The sequence below is a fragment of the Taeniopygia guttata genome, chromosome 5 (genome assembly GCF_048771995.1).
Source record: "Taeniopygia guttata chromosome 5, bTaeGut7.mat, whole genome shotgun sequence".
Taxonomy (NCBI): Eukaryota; Metazoa; Chordata; class Aves; order Passeriformes; family Estrildidae; genus Taeniopygia; species Taeniopygia guttata.
This window is the reverse complement of record NC_133030.1, coordinates 13779389-13802147: the sequence shown is the minus strand read 5'-3', so window position 1 is coordinate 13802147 and position 22759 is coordinate 13779389. Positions and strand designations below refer to the sequence as shown.

Below are 22759 nucleotides of genomic sequence, written 5' to 3'. Positions count from 1 at the left end.
TCCACCTTCTTCCCACATGGACAGTTTGAAGTTCTGCTGCTTTTTGTGTTGCTTCTGAATCTCTTCTTATCATCAATGAACCCGAAATTATAACAGTTGGCCAGTCCAAGCTGTTCACTGCTTGTGCTCACAAACACAGTTGCTTTAGTTGCTGAAGAGAATCCTTGATTTTGATAGAAAAATTCTTCTGTCTTAAAGGAGTAAAAGAGGAAAAAATTCAGGATCTTTGGAAGGGTAGACCAGCAAATATTTGGGAAAAAAATGACATATAGATTTGATTTGGGGAGAAAATGTGGAACAAGTCTGATTGGGAAAGAAAGATGGGGAAGTGTGTTCAGGTAATATGGGAGCGTGAAACAAGTTGCAGAATAAAGCAGAATAAAGAAAAAAGCAAAGTAGGAAAATTCAGCATTACTTTAAAAAAATTCAAAACTTCCAGAGAAAAAGTTTACAACTCCTAAATATTTCCCATATTATAAGGACTTCTTGCAACCTTCAGATAAGTTACCTGAATTGCATTTGAAACTAGAAGGGAAGAAGGTTTTTTTCCTGTTACAATGCGTTTCACAATTGACAATTTAAGAATGCATGGTCTAATCATAATATGTGCAAATGTCCCGCTGTATTTTCATCTAGATTGCTTTTTCTGTGAGGTACAAAATGTCTGCAGTGAGAGTGCTCAGTGTTGTCCTGATCTGACCTCTAAGGTCTAAGTGCTTGCAGAAAACAGCCATAAAGAGTGGGCAATAACCAGTTCACAAAGAACAAACCCTTGCTGTATGCAGCCACACCCACAGTTAGGTTTTAAGAAATATATTCAGGTCATCATTAAGCCAGCAGTCTGCAATGGAAAATAATTAAAATTCAGGGCAATATCAGAAGGGCGAAAATGTGATTTATTTGAAACATTTTAGAAAAGCTGCCAACATTCTGAGAAATTATTCGCTGTATGTGTATTCCTATGGGAAATTATTAAATTAATTGAAAAAGCCATAATATGACTGATAGCACTTGCTATCATACTAAATGAGCATCACAAAACCAGTTGTTAATCAGGATTAGAGATTAAATGGGGACAGTGATAAGAATCTACTCTTTTCACCTAAGGGAGTTCTGTGAAGGAAACCTCTTCATTTCAATTTTGAACATTATACACCCAGTCCTAGACAAGTTTCCTGTCAGATACCTTGGCTGAACACAGAAATCCAGATCTACAAATATCAACAAAGAAATTTGCATGTTTTCTACTGAATGTAATAGTAGTTCCTTTTTGCCTATGGGTAAACCACAGGATCAGCTGTTTGGCCTGATCCCTGCAACAAAATTGGCTAAAACCAGTGACTGCACAAAAGAAGTGTCAGGTGCTTGAGTAAGACATTATTAACTAATATGACATAATCATAAGCAAGACTAACATGGAGAAAATAAAAGGAGCCCACAGGAAGACTGATAAGTGGGGTTATAATAACCACAAGCAGCTGGTGTGCCATTATGCTGTAGAAATCCTTACTGAAGCTGAACCAGCATGTTTGAGTTTTGTGTGGAATTCCTTGTTGTATGGGCAATACAATACCACCCAATTGCTTTAATAAACTCTAACCTTGATTTAGTCATAGCAATTGATTATTTTACCTTGTCAACCCAACAGAAACATGAATGAAAATTAATTTAACATTCTGAAGTGAGGAATCCTTTCAGCTCAGGAAAGGCCAGCAGTGGAACAGAGGGATGCTGGCAAGCAGAGGCCAAAGATTATGAGGAGCACCCAGAGGAAGCTGACACAGCTCCCTGCTGTCCTGGGAACATGATGTTGTCCTGCATGCATCATTCATGTGCTTTCCAAAGGTGAAACGAGGGGTGAGCACTTTCCACCTTGTCACTTCACAAAAACCTGGAAAAGACACAGAGGCTTGTTCAGACAAAGACATGGGCACTGGCAATATGTTTCTTGCCTTGCCTTGCTGCTGCAGGTACTGGAATTTGAATGCAGCTGTTGGCTCCCAAGAGCCTGGAAGCCACAGGAATGGGGATTTGTGAGCAGCTGCTCCTGCTGTTCCACCTGTTGCTCTACATAAACAATTAGTGGTGCACCCACAGTCACCAGGAGACACAGACTGTGCACAGCCGGGGTATTAGCAACTTCATCCCTTGTTTTCATATCTGTATTTCTTTAGCAATTTACACAAAGGTCAGCATAAGTCCCATGTTTGCACATTCCAGCATTATGACTGCTTTAGTTACATTAGAAAATACTGGCATTTAAAACAATATAACTGAATAGAAAACATATTAAACCCTTTTGGACAGCAATAATGAATTCTATAGCTTTGCAAGGAATAAAAACTATGAGTGTCCCAATAAAAGTGCTAACTTTATAACCTCCTAAATACAAGTAATAGAAAATTAAGATAATTTTGTTTTACAAAAATGTATTTTTAATACACTAAAATTCTGTTATTTATCTTTGTTTTATCTAGGATATCTCCATGTTTGTCAAATCTGTTATTTTTGACTCCTTTAACATAAGCAGCTAAGGCTTATGATTTATAGGAATATTTCTAATAGCAAAGTAATTTCATGAAAAGTAAGGTAATTTTATGAAATGTTATTTATTTTGTTAAGTATGTATCAAAAGCTATGATTCACTTAATAAATCAGGAATCAAACAGGAAAGCATGTTTATTTTAGTAATTTTACATAAACTTGCTGGCTTATTTGCTGCTCACAAACTCTGTACCTCATCTCAGTTTTTCTCCCAGTGAGCTGTGAGCACTTCCTTGTGTGCCTCTGGGTCTTTCTTTTATGCCTGCCCTTCCTGAGCTTCCTCTGGAGCACACAGAGAATTCACCCTGCCTCAGTCAGTCTCCTCTCTGCAGCCAGACACAAGAAACACACTTGGCCCTGTAGCTCCAATTCTTCACCTCTTCTGCTAACACAGCTGTGATTACCTCAGCTGTATATTCTGCAAAGCCACCAAAGTGGTTTTGCACTTTTCCTGCATAAAAAACTCCTTTTCTATCTCCCTGCTCCCCCTGCAGAAATCCAGAAACTTTACTCTTTGAGTACTTTGCTTTGTCTCCTCAAGTTTGAAAAGATGGAAAAGTAAGAAAAAGGAATAATGTACCATGCCAGCACAACCAAAATGTGGAGTTTTTTATAATAAATTTATAATAAACCCCAAATCTACAGTTAAGGCTGTGGTCATCACCAGAGGTCAATAATTTTTACTGATCTGAAATGTCTCACAGGCTCCTGAGGAGCCTGGCGCACTTCCCAAACACAGGTGTGTCCTGGAGGGGACAGCCTGGAGCTGTGTGACTGCCATGAGTTCACACACTGAATGCTGTGCTGCTGCATTATTGAAATTCTTAATGTGTGTCTGTAGTCCCTTGCATATGAAAAGCTCTCCCTAGGTGCTGAGAATTTATTCAGAATACATTTTTAATATACTAAAATCCTGGTCCTGTTCTACTGTACTCGTTATTGAATTAATCTAAATGGAAACAGGATATGATTATAAAAACTAAACTTATTCTAAACAGAACTCTATGTCTTATTAAATAGAATGAAATATTATAGCTTGATAAACATACCTATAGCTTGCATAAGCCTCACACACATATTTAATTATACAATTAAAGTTATAGCTTAAATATTCTTTTTAACTCTTTGGAAGTTCTGGAAATTTTTGCCTGTTCCATAGCTTGAATATTTGCACAGTTTTTTCTGAACAATTCCAGTTTATTGTTGCATCTTGGCTGCAAAAACTGCATTAGAAAGCTTGTGTTTTAAAAATCAACATCTGCTTGAACACAAATTCATAGATAAACACCCCTTATACTTTTCTTTCAATTTGCTTCCTCAAAATGTAAAGTCAACATTACATTGGATTCACAGCTGTCCATTTGAGCAATCATAAAAAAATAAATAAGCTTGCCGTCCTATTTAAGGAACAGTAAGAAAAGGACTTTCTTGTTTCCTCACAAAAACAAAATAAACCAACTCCCATAATGCATTTAAAGATTTATTGTTGGAGAACACCATGATCACAGGCATTATTCTGAGGTCACACTGTAATTCTGTGATCCTCAGCACAGAGTTTTCATCTCAAAACAGTATAACCAATTCCACTGATGCCTTTGGATCTTCCGTGCCTGTGCAACTGTATCAAAAGTGTGAAAAAAAGCCTGAACTGTGAGTGTCATCTTAATGCCACAAATACCAGTTGCTGTCTGCTGCTTAACTCTCCAGGGTGTCACCAATCCACCATCCTGCAGCTCTGTAAGTGCCATTATCCCCCAGGGATGTGAAATACAAATACACAGGGTGGAAAACAGAGCAGGAGGGAGGAGGAGGAGGTGAAAGTGCCGCAGGTCACAGACACTCCTGCTCCTCTGTCTGTCACACAGGGCCTGGAGCAGGCTCTGGGCTGGCTTAGCTGCACTTCCAAGCCTGCAGGAGCAGATAGAGCTAAGCTGACAGCAAACAGCAAAATCCAAAATACTGCGCAGTTCATCATCACATTGTCTAGTCCAACATCCTGCTCAAGTTTTATGCATGCTTTTTATTAAAGCCCTAATCTTGTTGGTTTGACTGAAGCACAGATTGTGTTTTCAGTCAAACATATCTTGCAGAACTGCACCCAGGATCACTTGGAGAAAAGAAAGTACCAATTAGTGCCACGGGGAATTTTCTTCAGTGACTCTCTAGTTTCACCTGCTAGACATTTGTTCCTCTTACAGCTTCATTCACTAAAGAGATGTTCAGTACCCACTATTGTCTTCCTGATCTTTCTCTTTTTCCTCACCTTGCTGTCCAGAGTTAACTGATAAAATTAAGAATTGATGAGGGACTCCTGCATCTTTGAAGAGATGTTCATTAATAAGATGTCCAGTTTTTCTGATCTCAGAAGAATCACACATCAGAGATTTTTTTATTTCCTGATTTTGTTAGTTTGCTGGGGTGTTTTTAATTTTTTTAAATAAGCTATTGATCTAAAGCTCTAAGAAAGCTCTATCTCCTTGACATTTACTCAGGACCATAATAACTCTGGCTCTATTATAGCAACTGTTTCTTTGCTGCTTCTGTGTTGCTACTCCTACTGTTCCACTTGCAGACACTTCCACCAGCTAATGGCCCAATCTTGTTTTCAGCATCTGTCCCCTGGGAAACCTGTTTGGATATTGGGTTTAGCATCTGCTCCAGCCTTGGAGCATCCTGCTCCATCTGGCTGGAGGGGGTGGGGACGGCTCCTGGGGTTTCTGGTGGGGTGAAGCAAATATTGAACTCACGGCTGCACAAAGGAGTATATGAAAAAACGCTGAAGAAATTACAGCAAAGTTCTTCTCAGGGGTAAAGCCAACTCCTAGCTGACTAAAGGAGATTAAAGGGAGCTGTGAAACCATGAGCTGGGCATGCAATGGCATCCTGCTCCCATGGCTAGAGCCAGCCCCGGATCAGGGACTCTGCAAGGAACCACCCTTACTGCCTGCCAAATCTCTGGTTCACCACAGCACAATTGTAGGGACAAACAGCAACCAAGACTCCTCACATCTTTTGTCTTAAACCTAACTGGACATTTCAAGTAGGTCTCATACAGATGAGGAGAATAAACTCTTCATCTCAAACTTTTGGGGATATTTCATGCATTACAATTTGTAAATACTTGAAGACAATAAATGGTGGTGTTTTTCTCTGGCAATGGAACATCCCTTTCTCCCCACCAGAGAGACAAACCACTTCCCACTCCCCCTCTTCATATATCTGTTTTCAACTCAAAAATTACGGTTTTGCCACAATATCCTGATGGGAGCTCATGCCAACCTGCACGCCCATGGTATCCCTGATGATCCTTCCAATCTTTCATCTTCTGTTCTTCTATATGTAACTTCACATTTGGCTGTGTTAAAGTGCATTTCTGTTTCTTTTTCAAGTTACACTCGTCCCATTCACATAGGATTGTTTTGCTAATCTTATGCCAGTCTCACAATGATCTGCAGTGATTTTTGTATTTATTTCAAAACTGCCTAAAGTACCAAATAGAGTCTGCTAGTGGTATCAATAGAAAGCCAGTAGAAAATTGGCCCTTTAAATAATCACTCTTCACTTATCACCTTTTAACTGAGAATTGCAATTTAGCCAGTCCTCAATCCCTTCAGTGTGTGCTCAGGGTCATAGCCTACTATGATACTTTGAAGCAAAGAAAGTTACTAATTTTGTACCCTTTCCCCAGCCAAACCAGAGAACTCCTCAAACACTTTTGTTTGATGATTTGACACCAAAATACATTGACTAGCATGTTTCATTTAGTAGTTTCATATTTTAACCCCATTTCAGATTTTTAAAAAAGATTAATAATTCTTTCCAAACTTTGCCTATCAGCACAATATTTCTGTGCATACTTTTTTCTTCCCATTGCCATCTTTGATTTAGCAAAAGTGGTTTCACAATACCTTTGGGTGCTGGTGATTCATCCACTCATTTCTGTCCAAAATCCCTTTGGATCTGTAGGACTGGTTAAGTACCTTCATGTGCAAGTATTTTTTTTCCAAATCCTGGGTTGACATTTGGAATGCTGTTGATGCAGGAATATGCTCTGCATAGTTGGAGTTAATTTGGCTGCTGTCAAATCTGTTCCAGCACAGAACAGCTGATAGCAGAATTTATCAGTTACTGTCTTTGGGTTTGTTGGTTTGCTTTTTTTTCTTTTTTTTTTTTTGAATATGTAGATAGGATAAAAATTTATGCAGAATTCTTTAGCAACATCTGGAAAATGCACCCAAACATGGTGATCTTAAAGGCACACAGGCTAAGCAGTGCTCCACAGTCAGCTCCAAGGAGCACATTACTTTATTAAAGCTGACACATTGCCTTTGTTATTGCTCCAGCTTTCCAGGGAAAGTACACATGACTGCAAACCCCAAGACAGACAGGCTAGGAGAGCATGTTTATCTTCAGGAGTAATTCAGACTGATTTGCATCCAATATTTGAGGCCTGTGCAATACCACATTGTCCTTTCTGAGATAATTTGAGAGGCTCTGCTCTCCCACAGCAGCCTGAGGTTGTCTATAAACATGCCTGCACAACAGAGAACACTTCTGGGCAGCTAATCCCTGCAGCACGTACACTTCTTTTTGTTCTCTTCTGAGAACAAGAATTTGATGAGGCTTATCTGGCTAAAGGACATACTTCTTTCCAATGTTAACTCTTGTGATTTGAAATTTGACTTCAAAATTAAATTTTTCTATCAACTCATCTGGTTGCGTCTTGCAACATATTGATTCATGTCCCCTTTGTTTGCTAAACAGGTTTGGCCAAAGTCCTCACTAATTGCTGTGCTGTGATGGGTGGGCTTAAAGTTTTCATTGAGCTTTCATTTCAAAACAGTATAACCAATTCCACTCTCTTTTGTCCTGCTAATACTGTTTAAAGAAAGTATCTGATGGAAGTGGGTATATTTATTTAATCAAAATTTCAATGCTAAGGATACCACAGCTCACCAGTCCTTTGTAATTTGAAGTAATTTGCCTTCTCTTAGGCTGCTCCACTCAAATTGGTGGTGTGTCAGTTTTCATCCAGCTTTACTATTTTATCTCTCTCTAACAGTAAACTACCCACAGCAAATGTAATCCACCAGCAAATAGTTCAGATTTGAGAGAAATTCTACTTTAACCTCATAGATGTTTCCTCTAAATTTGGCTTCCTGTGGACATGAAATGTCCATCTTGACTGAATCCTGCATTTATTGTTTTCTGTGAGTCATTTATACAATGAATCCTGCTGAGAAGTTAGCTGTTGTTATTACTTCTGGGTAAGCAAAGTGCGAGTACAAACAGTACAAACGGTCCTGGACAATGCAAACATTCCTGGACACACAAGGTTTTCTTTTTCAGAGTACTCAGGGTGGACAATTGCTTACACATTCTTTTGTACAACTTTTTTTTTTTGTCCTCCTCCCTTTCATATCTAAACAGGAGCAGCTCTGGCACAAGTTTCCAGAGGCACAGCACCTTTGCTGATGATGGTTCCCATCCCATTGTGCTTGTCTTTGCAGCATTTCACATCTGTACCTCTGACACAGAGCATTATGCACAACCAGCACGTCACGAGTCCTCTGCCCTTTGAAGTACTTATTTTTATTTTTAGAGAAGATATATTCTGTTTCATAAGTTGTTGGATTAGCTTAGCACCCTGGCTGGGGGCATGATTGCTTTGCTGCTTTGTTACAAAGAGCATTGAGATTTGATCTTGTTATCTGTGTTGTGACACGAAAGCAGGGAAAAGACTTTGTTGCAGCATTTTGTAATGGTATTGAATCTACAGTAGTTCACTTTTTTTTTTTTTTTAACATTTTGTGCAACATCTAGAATTGGAGTATGACTGCAGATCTGGGCAACTCATAAAAGAACAGCATATGACATCATGTCCCAAATTATGCCACATTGCCACTTGGTCATCTGGGCCCATACGTCTCCTGTGCTTACTTAGAAAGGCAGACATTCATTGCTGCTTCACAGTTTAGTTTCATAAACTAGTTGCTCATTTTCACACTTGCAATAAGAAAAGACTACATAGTATAAATCATTTTTAGCATTATGTAAAAAAACCCCAACAGCAAACCAGTAGCATGAGAAATTGACAAACCCAGGTTTTAGTCCAGTGACAGTCACAGAAAAATCACTAATTTGGGAAAATTATATACAAAAGCAAATCTGTTATGCTGTTCCATACATGCAAAGACCGTCTTGATAAACCTAGATTTCCTGAAACTGTTTAACTGCAAAGAGAGTGCACTTTATCAACTTTCTAAATTGTATCACTTTTAAATTTTGTTATTTTCTGCATTTGCATTTCTGCTTTTCTCTTTGATATGTGCTTTCATTTCAGAGTCATTCCAGGATGAGGTGTTTCTGAAACTTTTTTCTTGATGGTCTGATAAAACCAGTAAATCCAATTCAATTAAAATATCTCCCAAAATTTCAAGTACATCACTGCATGCCATCCCCCAAATGAAGGCATGACAGTGAATGACTGTATAGTGCCAATTAACTTTTACAACTCACTAACTTATAAATAGCATTGCTCATTTTATCGTGACTACTCATGGAAGTGAAAGTACTTCAGTGCTCAAATGCTCGTAGGATGAAGTGACTTAGAGAGGACCGAGTTAAGCAGCTCAGTTATGACTCTGTGACTGAGCCAAGGCCTCCAGAATCATTGAATCATGGAACTGTCATGGTTGGAAGAGACTTTCAGGATCATCCTGTCCAAAACCTAACCCAGCACTGCCCCTGTAACCCCTAACCCAGTAACCCACATCTCCCAGCACCAGTTTCAGATGCCTCTTGAACCTGGGCAAGAACCCATTCCATTGACTGACCACCCCATCAGTGAAAACTTTTTCTAGCATCTAATCTGAATTTCCCGTCTCATCTTAAGGCCATTTCTTCGGATCCTCTGCCGGCACAGCAGCAAGCGGGCTGCAGCCGTTCAGGGAGTCATGGAGAGCCATGAGGCCGCGCCCGAGCCTCCTTCTCTCCAGGCCGAACACCCCCAGCTCCCTCAGCAGACACATTTCCTAACCTTTTACGAGCGACAGCTTCGCTTGTATTGATTTTCTGACAAAGCTTTGACACATCTTCAGGATCTTTGTTCTCCTCTTTTCCCCCACCGCCCTAAGCCCAGCACGGCAGCACCCCATGCCCGTGACAAAGCAAACCCTTGGCCCCACGCACCCCTCCTTCCTCGCCGAGCCACACGAGCCTCTCCGAAAGTGAGGCGCGGATGCGGGAGGGATTTTCAAGGGAGGGATTCTCGCTAAAACAGCGGATCCCTCACAACGGTGGCGTGGCCGAGGAGTTCGTTTCGGAGCGGAACGGAGCGGGCGCTGCCGGACCGCGGCTCCCGTGACGGGGCCGTTCGAGCGGGGCCGCGCCTGCTGAGGCGGCTGCTGCGGGCCGAGATCGCCGGGCCCGCGTCTCCCCGGTGCCGCTGCCCGGCCGCGCCCCGAGCGCGTCTCCCCGGTGCCGGTGCCCGGCCGCGCCCCGAGCGCATCTCCCCGGTGCCGCTGCCCGGCCGCGCCCCGAGCGCGTCTCCCCGGTGCCGGTGCCCGGCCGCGCCCCGAGCGCATCTCCCCGGTGCCGCTGCCCGGCCGCATCTCCCCGGTGCCGGTGCGGCCGGACTGCATCTCCCGCGGCGCCCCGCGGCGGGGCGGGGCGGGCCATGCGGCGGAAGGGGCGCTGCTCCCGTCGGCGGCGGGGGCAGCTCTATCCGGGCTCTTGGCGCTCTCCCTTCCTTTCGCGCCGGCGGCCGCTGGAGGCGGCGGGTCCATGTGCGCTCGGCGCGGCCCCGGCCCCTGCCCTCCGCGCTGCCTCCGCCATGGACCCCAGCGGCATCATCGAGGCCCTGCGCGGCACCATGGACCCGGCGCTGCGCGAAGCCGCCGAGCGACAGCTCAACGAGGTGAGGGCGCCGCCGGGCCTGGGCCGGGGCCGCGGCGCCGGGGAGCGGGGCCGAGGCCGGCCCGTGGGAGGGGGAGCGGGGCGGGGGCGGAGCGGTCCCCCCGGCTCCTCGGCCCGTCCGCCCGCCGCCGCGGCCCCTTCCCGCCGGCCGCGTCCCGCCGGCCGCAGGCCGGGCCCGGCGTTGCATTGTCCCCGCACATGGCAGCGGGGCCGGGCCGGCCCGGGCGGGGCTGCTCGGGCGGGGGGCAGCGGCAGAACGCGGCCGAGGCCCCCGTGCCTCTCTCGGCGGTAACAAATTACCTCCATTGTCTCCGTGCTCGGCCGGGAAAGGGCGATCCGCGGAGCGGGGTTTAAAACCGCCCTTGTGCAGGCCCTCGGTGGCTCCGGCTGGACACAGCCCTGCCCGCGACCATTTAAGCGACATCAGTGTCTGGGTGTTGGAAGCGCTGATTTGTCGGCGGGGAAGGAGGTGGAAGAGCCCCATCGCTTCGCAAGCAGTTCAGCCTGTAAGAGTGGCCTGGGCTGAGCTCAGAATCAAATCTGATGGCCTGGGCTGAGCTGAGACTCAGATCTGGCAGCCTGGCGGTGTTCGGTGCTCCAAACCCGTGCGCTCCGGGTGCAGCGGGGCTGCCGGGGTAGGTGAGTGTGCGCCCTGGGTGGGTACGGACACGTGTCCAAGGGACGGGGGCAGACAGGGTTCCCAGCCCAGGTGTGTCATCCGAGCGCTGCACTCGCCTGCCACACTCGGATGTAAAATCCCAGCAGCTCCTAGTTCCAGGGACTTCGGTTTTGGAAGAGGATTGTATTTTTATTCTGCTTAACCTCACCCGGTAGATGAAAACTTTATTGATGACACACAGCCACGGGACTTGTAGACATTTGGAGAACAAAAGTGTTTTAGTGTTTGACCCAGAGAAAAGAGGATGTCTTGATGGAGGAGGTGAAGGATAAGCCTGCGTGGCAGCTCTTGTGGTGCCTTTAGTTGGCTTTTTCCACAAACATTTTTCCTTGTTGCTCTTAAGCAGACTTCGGGCCTGACAACACTCATATAATGCAACAGATGTTCAGCAGAGCTTAGATAAAGGAGGGCCAAATGTTCTGCTGACAGTGGAGAAAATCTCAAAAACTAAAGGTATAGCTTTTCAGAAAATTAAAAAGTGATTCTTCTATGTTATTTAATAAGTGATTGGCAAGTAAATATTAGGTACCTTTGAAATAGGTAGCTCTAGAACTATTCAATGACTAATTGACACTTGTATGAAGTAATTGCCTGTCTTTTCCATGCGCTCTGTTAAAAAGTATGTTAGTCTTTTGTTATTTAAATAAAAAATGCAAAAAATGTGATGCCCTATAAAGACAGTAATAGCTATGAAATTTTAAGCTGGCCCCAAAATGCATTTTTTTTCATGTTCAATGGATGTCAATATTTATATATAGTAACTTGCTTGAAATCTTAGTTCTTTTCTGCAGGTATTGAGTTGCTGGAGGTGCATGAAATTAACGTTCACTGCCGGCTGGGGTCTTCAGCAAATGGCAAACTCTTGCAGGAAGGATTGTGCTCACTGGCCACTGGCTTTTGTTCTCGCTTTGGAATCAAAACCCCATGGTCCAACATGTACTACACGAGTGATAAATTGGCATAAAATCTGAACAGTTGTGCCCCTTTAAAGGCACCAGATATTACTGAACCAGTGTGTAAAAATTCTTTGTTGTGGGAAATGGAGCATCACTAATCTTTCACAGATATTTTGTGATAAAAATATGTGCTAAACCAGAAGTCTGCAAGCACTTACATTCAGCTTTTTTCACATGCATGGTCTTGGTTTTACTTAGGTTTATTGAAGTCAGCTATACGTTTTCTTGCAGGATGCTGGTCTGAATTTTTTGAATGTCAGAACAATTATGTTACCAGTTAATACTTAATTATGGGTATAGGAGTCTCTTTCTCTGTGAATATGAGATCACAACAGCAGAGAACACTGTTTTTGCACATGGCCAGGCTGCACAGGTGTTTTTATGGCTTAATAGTTGTCCTTAGTTGACCTTTCAGTTTACTTTAATTTGTCAGAAGTGCCTCTGTTGAGCTGCTGAGACTGGCTTTCAGCAGAATGGTCATTTTACCTTAGCAGAAAAGACTGTGCATCAGTCAATAATTGATATTCCTGATTAGTGCAAGAGATACTAAGTAGCTAAAAGTTAAGCAAGTATTTGGATATGTCTTCACCATATACTATCAGTCAGCAAAGTTCTCTTGACTGGAGAAGGGGACTAGAGTGTATGATTCTTGATTTGTCCTGGCTTTATTATTTTTCCTTTCACCTTGGCTAAGTCATGAATTATTCTATGCTTTATTTCGCCTTTCACTAAGTTTTATCAGGTTATATTGCCCACACATCAAAGGCTATGAGAACTTTCAGAGTTGATAGAATGTTAAAAAGCAAGTATTTCAGTCTCCTTGTCTTTACTTTTCTCACTGTGAAAAGAAGTTACAGGGAATGAGATCACTGGCTCTTGTGTCTCAGAATTCTCAGCTGATGGGGTGCCTTGAGGTATTTACCCATCTCTGTCCCTGTCTCGCAGGGGAAAGCTGTGTTTTACCAGGATTTAGAACCAGACTCTTCAATTAAGCTACTAGAAAGCAGCAGGAAGACATTGCTGCCTTTTGAAAGTCTTTGTGCTTCATGTATGAAGAGTTTCTCAGAAATTCTGATGAAAATAGATATTTTTAACTATGCAGCTATGGAATGACATTCTGAAAACAATACAGAGTGTTGTTTCATCTTTTAATATCAACATATTTATAAAGGTGCAGTTGCTAGATAATACTATCCTTGCAGGTTTTTTCTTTGTAATTTCAGGGAATTTATAACTTTACTGTGACATATGTCTTGTAAGTCTCTGAGATTAACCTCAGTTTGTGAGCTAGTAAGACATCTTTTTAGACTAACAATCCAATTTGTGTCTGACAGTGTTTAGGGGGAAAAAATGCAATCCCCTTGAACTCATAATTTTTTGTAAGTCAGAGCTCAGCAGAGTTTGTTTAGGAAGACATCCCAAGACTCTACTGGGAAGTGACTTTCAGAAGTTACATTTAAGGTTTTTTGTGTTCTCATGTGAGTGACAGGGAAAGGATAAAAGGAATCCCTGTTGGCTGGCCACCATCACCATTGATTTAACAGTGCAGTAGGGCCTGGTTCAGTGCCTTTCACTGCCTCCCTAATAGCTACAAATGTCAGAAGGATGGAATGCTTACATTTAATGATTGGACTCTTGCTACTGAGAGTTTAGGAGTGGAAGGTTGTCAAAGGGGAAGAAGCAAGCTTCTGACATGGAGTCTTTCAGACAGGATTTTTCAGGTGCTGGAATGCTATGGATACTTTGGGTGAGGTGTTTGTAGTGTTACTTGCAGCTTGAATTTTTTTTTAACCTTTTCTAACATGGTCTGCATGTGTAACATCTACAGCTCTGTATTGTGGTGTAAGAAAAAGAACAGAGCATGAGTTTCATGGCTTTGATTACCAGATCATGGGGTCTCTTTTGAAGTTGTTGGTGTGACATTTTACCCAAAGTACTTGGTTACTTCCCTCATCTTGCATCTGTATATTCTGCTGCGTGCTAGATGAGGGGTGCTTTGGGTGTTTAAAATTGCATGTGCCAAGGCTGGTCCAACACCAGGAATTCCCTTGGGGGCGGTAAGGAACGGAGGGAGCCTTGACTCCACTGGGCAGAAGTTCCCTTCTGGGTGCAAGCACTAGGTAAAATCCGAGCAGAAAGGGCCACTTGTCACTTTCTCATGACTTAGCAAATAGTTCCTGTGTGCGCCTAGCAAGCCTCTGCTAGGAGCACATTGCTTTTTCCTCGGCCAGTAGGGCAAATAGTCCTCCAAACTTGCAGGCAGTGATGGAAGGAGCAGACAGAGATGTTTGCAGGAATTGGTAAGTGTGTGTGTATCTTTTGTGGACGTTAAGCTAGGTTTGCATATACATTGTAGCTGCATAAGAGGTGGCAGAACTGGCTTGCAAAAAAGTCTGAGGTCAGAACGACTTCCACACCTGCTGCGTTCTTAAAAAAGAATTAAAAGAGTGCTACAGGGCAGTTTGCTGATTCAGCGTGGCCTTACAACTCCTGACCTTACCTTTCTATAAGAAAACAGTTTCATCTCAGTGTAATAGTTGCATGCACCCAAGTCCTGCTATAGCCCAGATCAAAAATTGCATGTAGATTTTTTTCCCCAATACTGGAATGGAGGAGAAACATTGAATTACTCTTTTTAAATCTACCTTATTTTAAAAATGTTAGCCTTTATTCATGTGTGCTGCTTTGAATAGCTATATAAATAACCTGGGGTTCCAGTTCAGCAGCATCTAGTAAGTGTTGCTCATCTGTTCTGCTTTTTTGGGCAACAGTAAAGGAGGTGCCTATTGTACTGTATTTGTTATGGTATGTCAGCTTCCTGATGTCTGAAAAGAATGCATGGAGAATTCGTCTTTTTACCCAAGATGAAACTTGGTTTTATGATTTAGAGGCACACAGGCTTTGTGTGAAAGATAAATATTCCAGAATTAAAGATTAATTTAAGTTACTGCAGTGAGAGTATCATTACTGGAGGAAAAGTGCTTTTCCACGTTGTAATTAACTATTCATAGTTCACATGCCATGAACTGGTGTCTTCAATGTTAACTTTGAACTTCGTTCCTCTTTTGGACTGTGCAGCTCTGGTGTGACACTTTTCTCAAAAGTCTCTTTTAGCACATGTGTAACAAAGCAACCATGTTAGGAAAAACAGCAATGTGCAAAAAGATTGTGAGTTCTGGAGCAGTGATTGGTATTAACAGACAGTGGTGCAAGGTTTGTGGTCTGATAGAACACATTCCTCAGCTAGCCAGGCTGCATAGCAAAGATTGCTCTTGGGAAAAGTCCCCGAATTCTTTGGCTCTTAGACAGCAAAGTCATACCAGTGACATGGCATGTTGGACCTTTTGTAAAGGGGAAGGACTTGAGATGAGTTTTGGTTTTGTTTTTCTTTAAATGCTGAGTTAAGTGCTGGAAAACTGACTTATGTGACAAAACTGTTTTTTTAACTAATACTGTAGTTCTCTAAATTTAGTGTTTACTTTTAAATGGTACATGTTAACAAGGAGCAAGAGAACAAAAGTCAAAATTTTACCAATGTCAAAACTTTAAAGTATTAAAAAACTGTTCTTCATGCAGTTTAGAGTATGTGATAGTGACCATTGTGAAATCCTGATTTTAGTTCAAAACTGAACCCAAAATAGGTGTGGTTTTTAGTCTGGTTGGCTTTTTTTTTAGCTGTGCAGTCAGTGAAGAGCATGCTGTCCTGAGAGGCAGCACTCTTGGGGGAGTAAAATTATTAAAGACGGAAATGGCTGAAAGGGATGTGTATTTTTTAATGCTGTAAATACAAAAAGGCACCTATGGTGGTGTCTTATTTTAGGATCAGTTGTTTTTCTCCAAGTGCCAGTAAAACATTGGATGCTCTTTTTAAGAGTGAAGCAGAGCAGTGAGAGGTGATTGTAGTACTTGGTGTTTTATTTGAGCATTCAGTACACCCTTCATGGAACTTGTCCCTACCCATCCCTACAGCTCTGTTTCTCTGCAATCACCTGGCTCGGGAAGGAGGTCTCTGTGAAGAGTTTGGGAGTCCTTTACATTCCATAGAGAATGCATGGAAATGTTAATGTAGCTCTGTGTGAATGTAGGTCTTAATGGAGAGGATTAAGAGCAGGCTTTGATTGGCAAGTACAAGGTATTTTACTTGTATTAAAAGCACAGATTATATCTTGACTGAATCTGCTTTGAACCACTAAAGGTGATAAAACAGCTCATCCTCATGGCTGGTTGAAGTCTGATGCTTCAGATGCTAATAAGGCTGATACTTTAAAGATTAAAAAAAAAAAAACCAGATAATGGTGTAGATGTTTTGGCTTTGTCCCCTAAAGTTTGCTATAGTCCAAAGAACCCAATGAAAATATATTAATCCCTCATACTGGTAGAATTGATATTTCTAGGGAGCTTCTGTAGCCTGCTGTAGGCACAGGCTTAATTATATCTTTGTAAATGAAGAACACATTCTTTGGTATTTTATTAAATTTCAGTGTGTGGCAGTTTTGTACACTGCTGTCTATTTTTTTGTTTCTTTTATGACATAAGATTTTTAAAATTTAATTTTTTTTTTGTTTCCCCATTAGTTCCTTAGTAGCTCTTAAGCATTATTTCCATATTTGTTGCTGAAATTGATGGTTTTTATTATAAGTATAGCGGTCATTTATCATGGGAAAGGGAAAGTAATCCTTCATTTGTTAAATTATAGGATTAAATGCTTCTGATTTTGCAAACATTGCAAATTTTCACTATAGAAAAGGTATCTGTTAAGCTTATAGCCCTTGTGGAAAGGCATCAGTTTGCACTTTTAAGTCCATTTTATGGATAGTAATATGACCTTATTTGTAGGTGAGTTAAAGGTTATTGAAACTGAAAGCTTTCTTCAGGTTCACAACACGTTAAACACAGGAGCACTTCCGCTGCCATTAATGTTAAGCGTGTAATTGAGTGCTGTGCTGAATTAGGGTCTGATGTCATTCGGAATGTGCTGCAGGACTCTGTGTCTGTTCATGCTCCGTAAGGAAAGGAGCAACTTAGCGGGCCTGGAGCTGTAGGAGAAATCAAACCCATGTAGGAAATTTTATGTTAAATTTATTTATTCAACCATTACTTGGCAGTTGAAGGCAATTACTTTTTTTTTTTTTTAATTTGAAAGTGTGTTTGCTTCTTGAGGACTTGGGGAATATCAGAGGGACATGGGTCAGCAGGACATGTGCTCATATTGCAGTGTCAGTTACTCTCAGTTCATCAAACCACACTGTAAATAAACATTTCAGTGGGACCAGATGCTTCTGGGTGCTCTGGAGCCTGTAGAGTTTTAGTGCACACAATGAATGTGTACAACAGTGTTTTAAGATTTTGGGCAGATTCTTAAGTCAAGTTTGTCTTTCATTTGAAATCTGTTTGAAAGAACAGGAGGTAGAAAACAAGCTGCACTAACCAGATCTGAGTACCAATGTCATGTCCCAGGCTGTTCCTTTCACACTTGTTTATACTGAAACCTCTTGCAGATACTTGCTCAGGAAAATGAAAGTTGAAGAGAACATTTTAGTACTGTAGGAGTGAGCTGAGCAGCATGACACACCTGGGAGGAATCCTGTCATTATTTCATACTGTCAGAAGACTTTTTGGTCATACTAAAGGAATGGAAGGATAATTTCGGATTCTTTCTCTTTATGATATAAAGTTGCTGCAGTATCTGAGGCAGCCATTTGGTTTTCATAAAGAGTGTGTGTAATTTCAATGGTTTTGAAAGTAACAAGTGGGTAAGAGATGTTTTCCTAAAGAGTTCAACAGGTTAAATTATGTGGATCTGTGCTGTTGTCTTTGATAGAGAAACTGCAAAGAACATAGGAAACTATATTGACATGTAAGTGAAGATGAAGCAGAAAAGCAAAGCTGTTTGGAGGTTGGATGAGGTAGATCAGGACTTGTCCAACAGAATGTCTCTTAAGGATGAGGTCCCACAGCCTTTGGGGATAAGTGTTCCAGGCCTTGGCCTCCCTTGTGAATTTTTGTTCCATGCATAAAATAGGGATTTCCCACTCTAACTCATGTCCATGGACTCTTGAGGAAAATTATGTTTGGTTTCAGTTAAGAAAAGCAGAGTTAGCTTTTTAGGATTGCAACTCACTTTTCCCAGCAAAATTAATTTGTTGTCTGGAGTTCCTGATGCTTGGGATAGGTGGGTAAAGTGTGTTATAATAATATTAAAGTTTGTTTCCTCATTGAAAATACAATCCAGTCTCAGTGACAGTTCTCATTATGGAAAGAAAAAACATGTTTTGTTTTCTAAGTGAAACTACTTCTAAGCAAATCCTTGGGAAGTTGTTACTCTGCAAATGTGTCTCCATTTGGATCTCGCTGCTTTGCTGTGGTGTGGTTCTCTGGGCAGCTGCTGCAGTAGTGCATCAGTGATCCCTTGAAATTGGTTTTTCAGAAAGATGAAGTAGGAGTTGGAATTAGTTTTAAAACACAGTTCCCATGTGTTTCTTAGCTTATTATGGAATTAACTCATACCTTGGTAAAGGTCACTGTAAACTTGCTGTGCTTGGGTTTTTCAGGCTGTTCAGGTGCTCTTGCTTCAAGTGTTTGTTCTGAATGGGGAACATGTTTGGTGACTGTGGAAGGCTGATTCCTATTCAGTGATTTTTTCAACTCTGTTACCTTAAACTGTAGGGTTTTTCCTCCCCTTTGCTGTCTACAAAATACAGTGAGCACAAAACTTTGGAATGCTTTGGCTGATTAGCTGACTCCTGTGCAACTGGCTGAATTGCTGGTATTCTACTGATTGCATTACATCATTATAAAGATATTGTAAAACTTAATGGAAGTATTCTAAAACTTAACTTTTTTTTTTCCTTCTCCATAGGCACATAAGTCGGTGAACTTTGTTTCAACTCTGCTTCAGATCACTATGTCCGAGCAACTGGATTTACCAGTGAGACAGGCAGGCAAGTTTTCAAATATTTTTGTCATTGTATCTACTCAAATGGTGCATACACACAAGAACACATGCAGATACTGTTAAAGAATTCTAATGGTTTTAATGTCAAGCACTCCGAAGTTGGGAGTTGCTCACATTATAGTCATCACGAATTATTATCTGGCACCATACACTGAGTAAGGAAGGCAGAAAGAAAAGGTGTGTCTGACTCTTGAATGATTATTCCCCTTTATCTCCTGTGAACATTCCTGGGGGAAGCAGAATGGTTTATGATGCTGGTGCACTGGGTCCAAGGAGGTCATTTAAACTTGTACTGGGAGCACTAATGTTTCTAAACATACTAAGTGGAAGAAAACAGATTATGTCTTTTGGAACCCTGCTTATTTGTACATGAGCCATCAGTGAAAGTGGATGTTGATTACTGACAGATCCAAACATCACCTTAAAGCTGCTTTTTGATAGAGCATTACTTGATAGAGTTTTTAGTACAATACTTCAGTGGTTTTCTGACTGGTCAGGAGGATATGATCTGGGTTGTTTATTTGGACCTTCCATGTAGTAGACTACTCTAAGCTGTAGCCTAAACTTAGCTTGCATTTTTATCTTACTGCTTGGGAGTACCGTTCAAATGATGACTCAAAAAGCTTACTGCTTTACAAGTATAACATGCAAAAAGGAGATTGAAGAAAATCTCTGAAGTTTCATCCTCCTCCATGTAAGCTAATTAAACCCTAAAGCATCCTGTGGAGAGTGAGGATGGCTCCTTGAAGGCCCAGCTTACAGTGTGTGTTTGCAAAGCAATTATTGATAAATCCCTCTGAGGGCTGGCTGAAGTCCCTATCACTTCTGTCTTGTACTAATCTGCTGAGTGTTTCTTGACCTCTGCAGAGACTTTCAGAAACCCTCTGGTTTCTGAATCTTCAAAAGGTCCATTTGGGATTTAGGAAAAGAGGTTGCTTTATTGACTTTTATGTAGAATTAGAGTAACAGTAACTTTGATACCAGTTTGCCATTTTAGATTTACCGTTGCATGTTCTAAGTACTTTTCCAAGTGTTGTGATTTATATTCTGCCACACAAGCAGCTTGGATTTGGTTGCCAAATGGTAAATGTTCCAGGAGCCTGATTGCTACAAATTGCTGTAGCCCGTAACCTGGATATAAAGGAGCTCTGTTTCTCTAGCATTCGTTCCTGTATCACAAACTTAATTAGATTTTTTTTTTACAAGGCATGTTTTAGATTGTCATTAGTATTGATCAGCTTTTCTTTTTCAGTTTTAATGAAAATATTGAGAAAATCATTATAATGGATTTTTCAGAAGTGTGTTGCTAAATAGTTTTACAACTGCTTACCTGAATCACAAAGCAATACCTGTAGTATTTTTATATTAAATGGGTGAGTCTCAGTTTAGTAAATTATTGGGTTAATAACTTGCATGATTTATGTATTTTGATTCACCTGCTTAGGAAGGGCCAATGTTTTTGTAATTTTGGTTCGTTTTGTTCTAAACATTTGCTTGCAAGACATGTGTTTGTTTTGTGCTGTGAGTGGTTGCCAGCTGATTTGCCCCTCTTGTTTCACAGGGGTTATCTATTTGAAAAATATGATAACCCAGTATTGGCCGGACCGTGAAAGTGCTCCTGGAGAGATCCCACCTTACTCCATCCCAGAAGAGGACAGGCACTGTATCCGTGAGAACATCGTAGAAGCCATTATCCACTCTCCTGAGCTGATCAGGTGCACAGTTTTAGCCTCTGTGTGAATTGCCTGTGGATTCTGACTGTTGAGTTTCTTTCTTTTTATATTTTTCCCCCAGCCAAGATCACCCACATGCTAAGCATCATAGTCACACACTGCGTATCCTAAACATAGAATTAATCTATATGGAAAAACAGTTTTCAGCTTGTGTAGCATGTAGGAATTTGTAATTCCTTAAATGGAGAATATTAAACAGAAACTATAGAACCTAAACCTTCTAAACAAAAAGGAAGTTTAAGTATGGATAGTATTTGTTGCTTCAACACTACAAGAATATTATTAAAATAACAGTAGTAACTTTTTAAATTGTTGTGGTTTTGATTTCCAGAGTACAGCTTACTACTTGCATTCACCACATTATCAAGTATGATTATCCAAGTCGCTGGACTGCAGTTGTGGAGAAAATTGGATTTTATCTCCAGTCTGACAACAGTGCTTGTTGGCTTGGAATTCTTCTCTGTCTTTATCAACTTGTGAAAAACTATGAGTAAGTTCTTTCTGGTCTTTCTCCATATAAACCAGCAGAATTAGTATATTGATGTCTATTTTTTGTACTCTGTGTCTACTGTAACCATGTAGAATTGTCTATGGGACTGCACAAAGGTGATGGAAACATAATCTTAGAAAGTATTCTTGACTACTTGCTGGGCAGATGCTGGCTCATGCATCTTCTCAAATAAAAATTACAGAAAGACTGCCTTCATTAAAAGTTTGAATTCAGAAAAAGGATGTTTGAAAACCTTAATGTGGTAGCTGTTTTTTATGGATTGATGGTAGTAAGAAAGTCTGCTCAAAATCATGACTTTTGCAGGAATTGTTTAAATCACATTTAAACTTGTAAACAATTGGTACTCTAGTACTTGGTGACAGTAACCATAGAAAGGTTTCAAAGTGTGAAATCTGCAATGTTGGGAGCTCAGAATTAGTTAACTGACTTTGGTATGATCAGAGAAAAGGACAGTCCTGGAGTCAGGGAATTGTAGTAGTGGAACTGATGGAATCCACAAATTACTCTTTCAAAGCATTGGAATGCATAACATTTCTGTTTGAGGTTCTTGATTTAAAATGTTACATGGAAAAATTTCCATGTAATTTAATGATTTTTACGTCAGTCAGTGTAAAACAGTGAATGTCAGTTTCTCAAAAATACTTTTACAGGAATGCCATAAAAATCTTTGTAATCCCAAGTGGGAGTTTTCTTAGTGGCTGAAAATTGTAAGTCCTGCTAGGAAAGGAAAGCAAAAAAATTCTCACTTGGTTTTCAGCTTAAAGATCTTTAACCAAATATGCTGCAGAGATCTGGGAGCTGTAAATCAAGAAGTGTTCAGCGGTAGTGAATTATGATGATAGAAATCCATGTTTAGGGATCTGAATGCAGTCACTGTGTGATAAGACAACAGGTGTGTCTGTAGTCTCAGCTGGTCAAACACTTCAGCTGAGGCCAGGAACTGCTTCTGCTTGCTCAGCTTTCTTGTGGAGGCAACAAGGGTGAATTTCATGTCATCAATCGTGTAGGAATGTGCACATTTCCGTGTGTTTCAGTCAGTTCAGTGGAACACGAATCTATGTAATATTACTTTGATCAAGTTTCTGCTGCCTGAGTTGTAGGAATACTTAAGTTTTGAATTTTTTTTCCTTAACATGGGACATAAACATCTTGGAGCTTCAAATTCAACCAGCAAGATCAAATGGCTGCTTTTTGCATAGTATTTTTTTCTAGTATTTTTCAATTTTTTGGGTGAAATTAGGAACCATTTTCCTGAGCAACATTTAATCTTCATGTTTGGGTTTCTGGTTCAGAAAATACATGAAAACTGTATTACTGAACAGGATTTTGGAGCTCAGTGTTTTGTAGTATTTCTTGCAGAACATGCCATCTGCCAGCAGACTGAGTAGTCTTTTTCTTGTTATATTCTGAAAATTGCCACTGTTCAGGAAGCTGAGTATTGATATTTAATATTAGTGAAAAGTC

General features: G+C 41.1%; 2 protein-coding genes across 2 annotated transcripts in view; one reads left to right on the top strand and one right to left on the bottom strand.

The window, feature by feature from the left end:
• Positions 1-1748: 1748 nt before the first annotated feature.
• Positions 1749-10187, bottom strand: LOC115495360 (uncharacterized). The gene is made up of 2 exons (XM_030273277.4): positions 9736-10187; positions 1749-1891 (listed from the first exon to the last, which is right to left on the bottom strand). The coding sequence occupies exons 1-2, from the start codon at positions 10185-10187 to the stop codon at positions 1882-1884; spliced, it is 462 nt and encodes a 153-aa protein (XP_030129137.4). The 3' UTR covers positions 1749-1881.
• A 21-nt stretch (positions 10188-10208) lies between these two features.
• IPO7 (importin 7) overlaps positions 10209-22759 on the top strand; it is a 34578-nt gene continuing 22027 nt past the window's right edge. The window contains exons 1-4 of the mRNA XM_030273803.4: positions 10209-10462; positions 18956-19037; positions 20613-20766; positions 21116-21274. Of these exons, the coding sequence (XP_030129663.2) occupies positions 10223-10462; positions 18956-19037; positions 20613-20766; positions 21116-21274 (635 nt within the window). The 5' untranslated portion in view covers positions 10209-10222. The remainder of the gene's footprint in view (positions 10463-18955; positions 19038-20612; positions 20767-21115; positions 21275-22759) is intronic.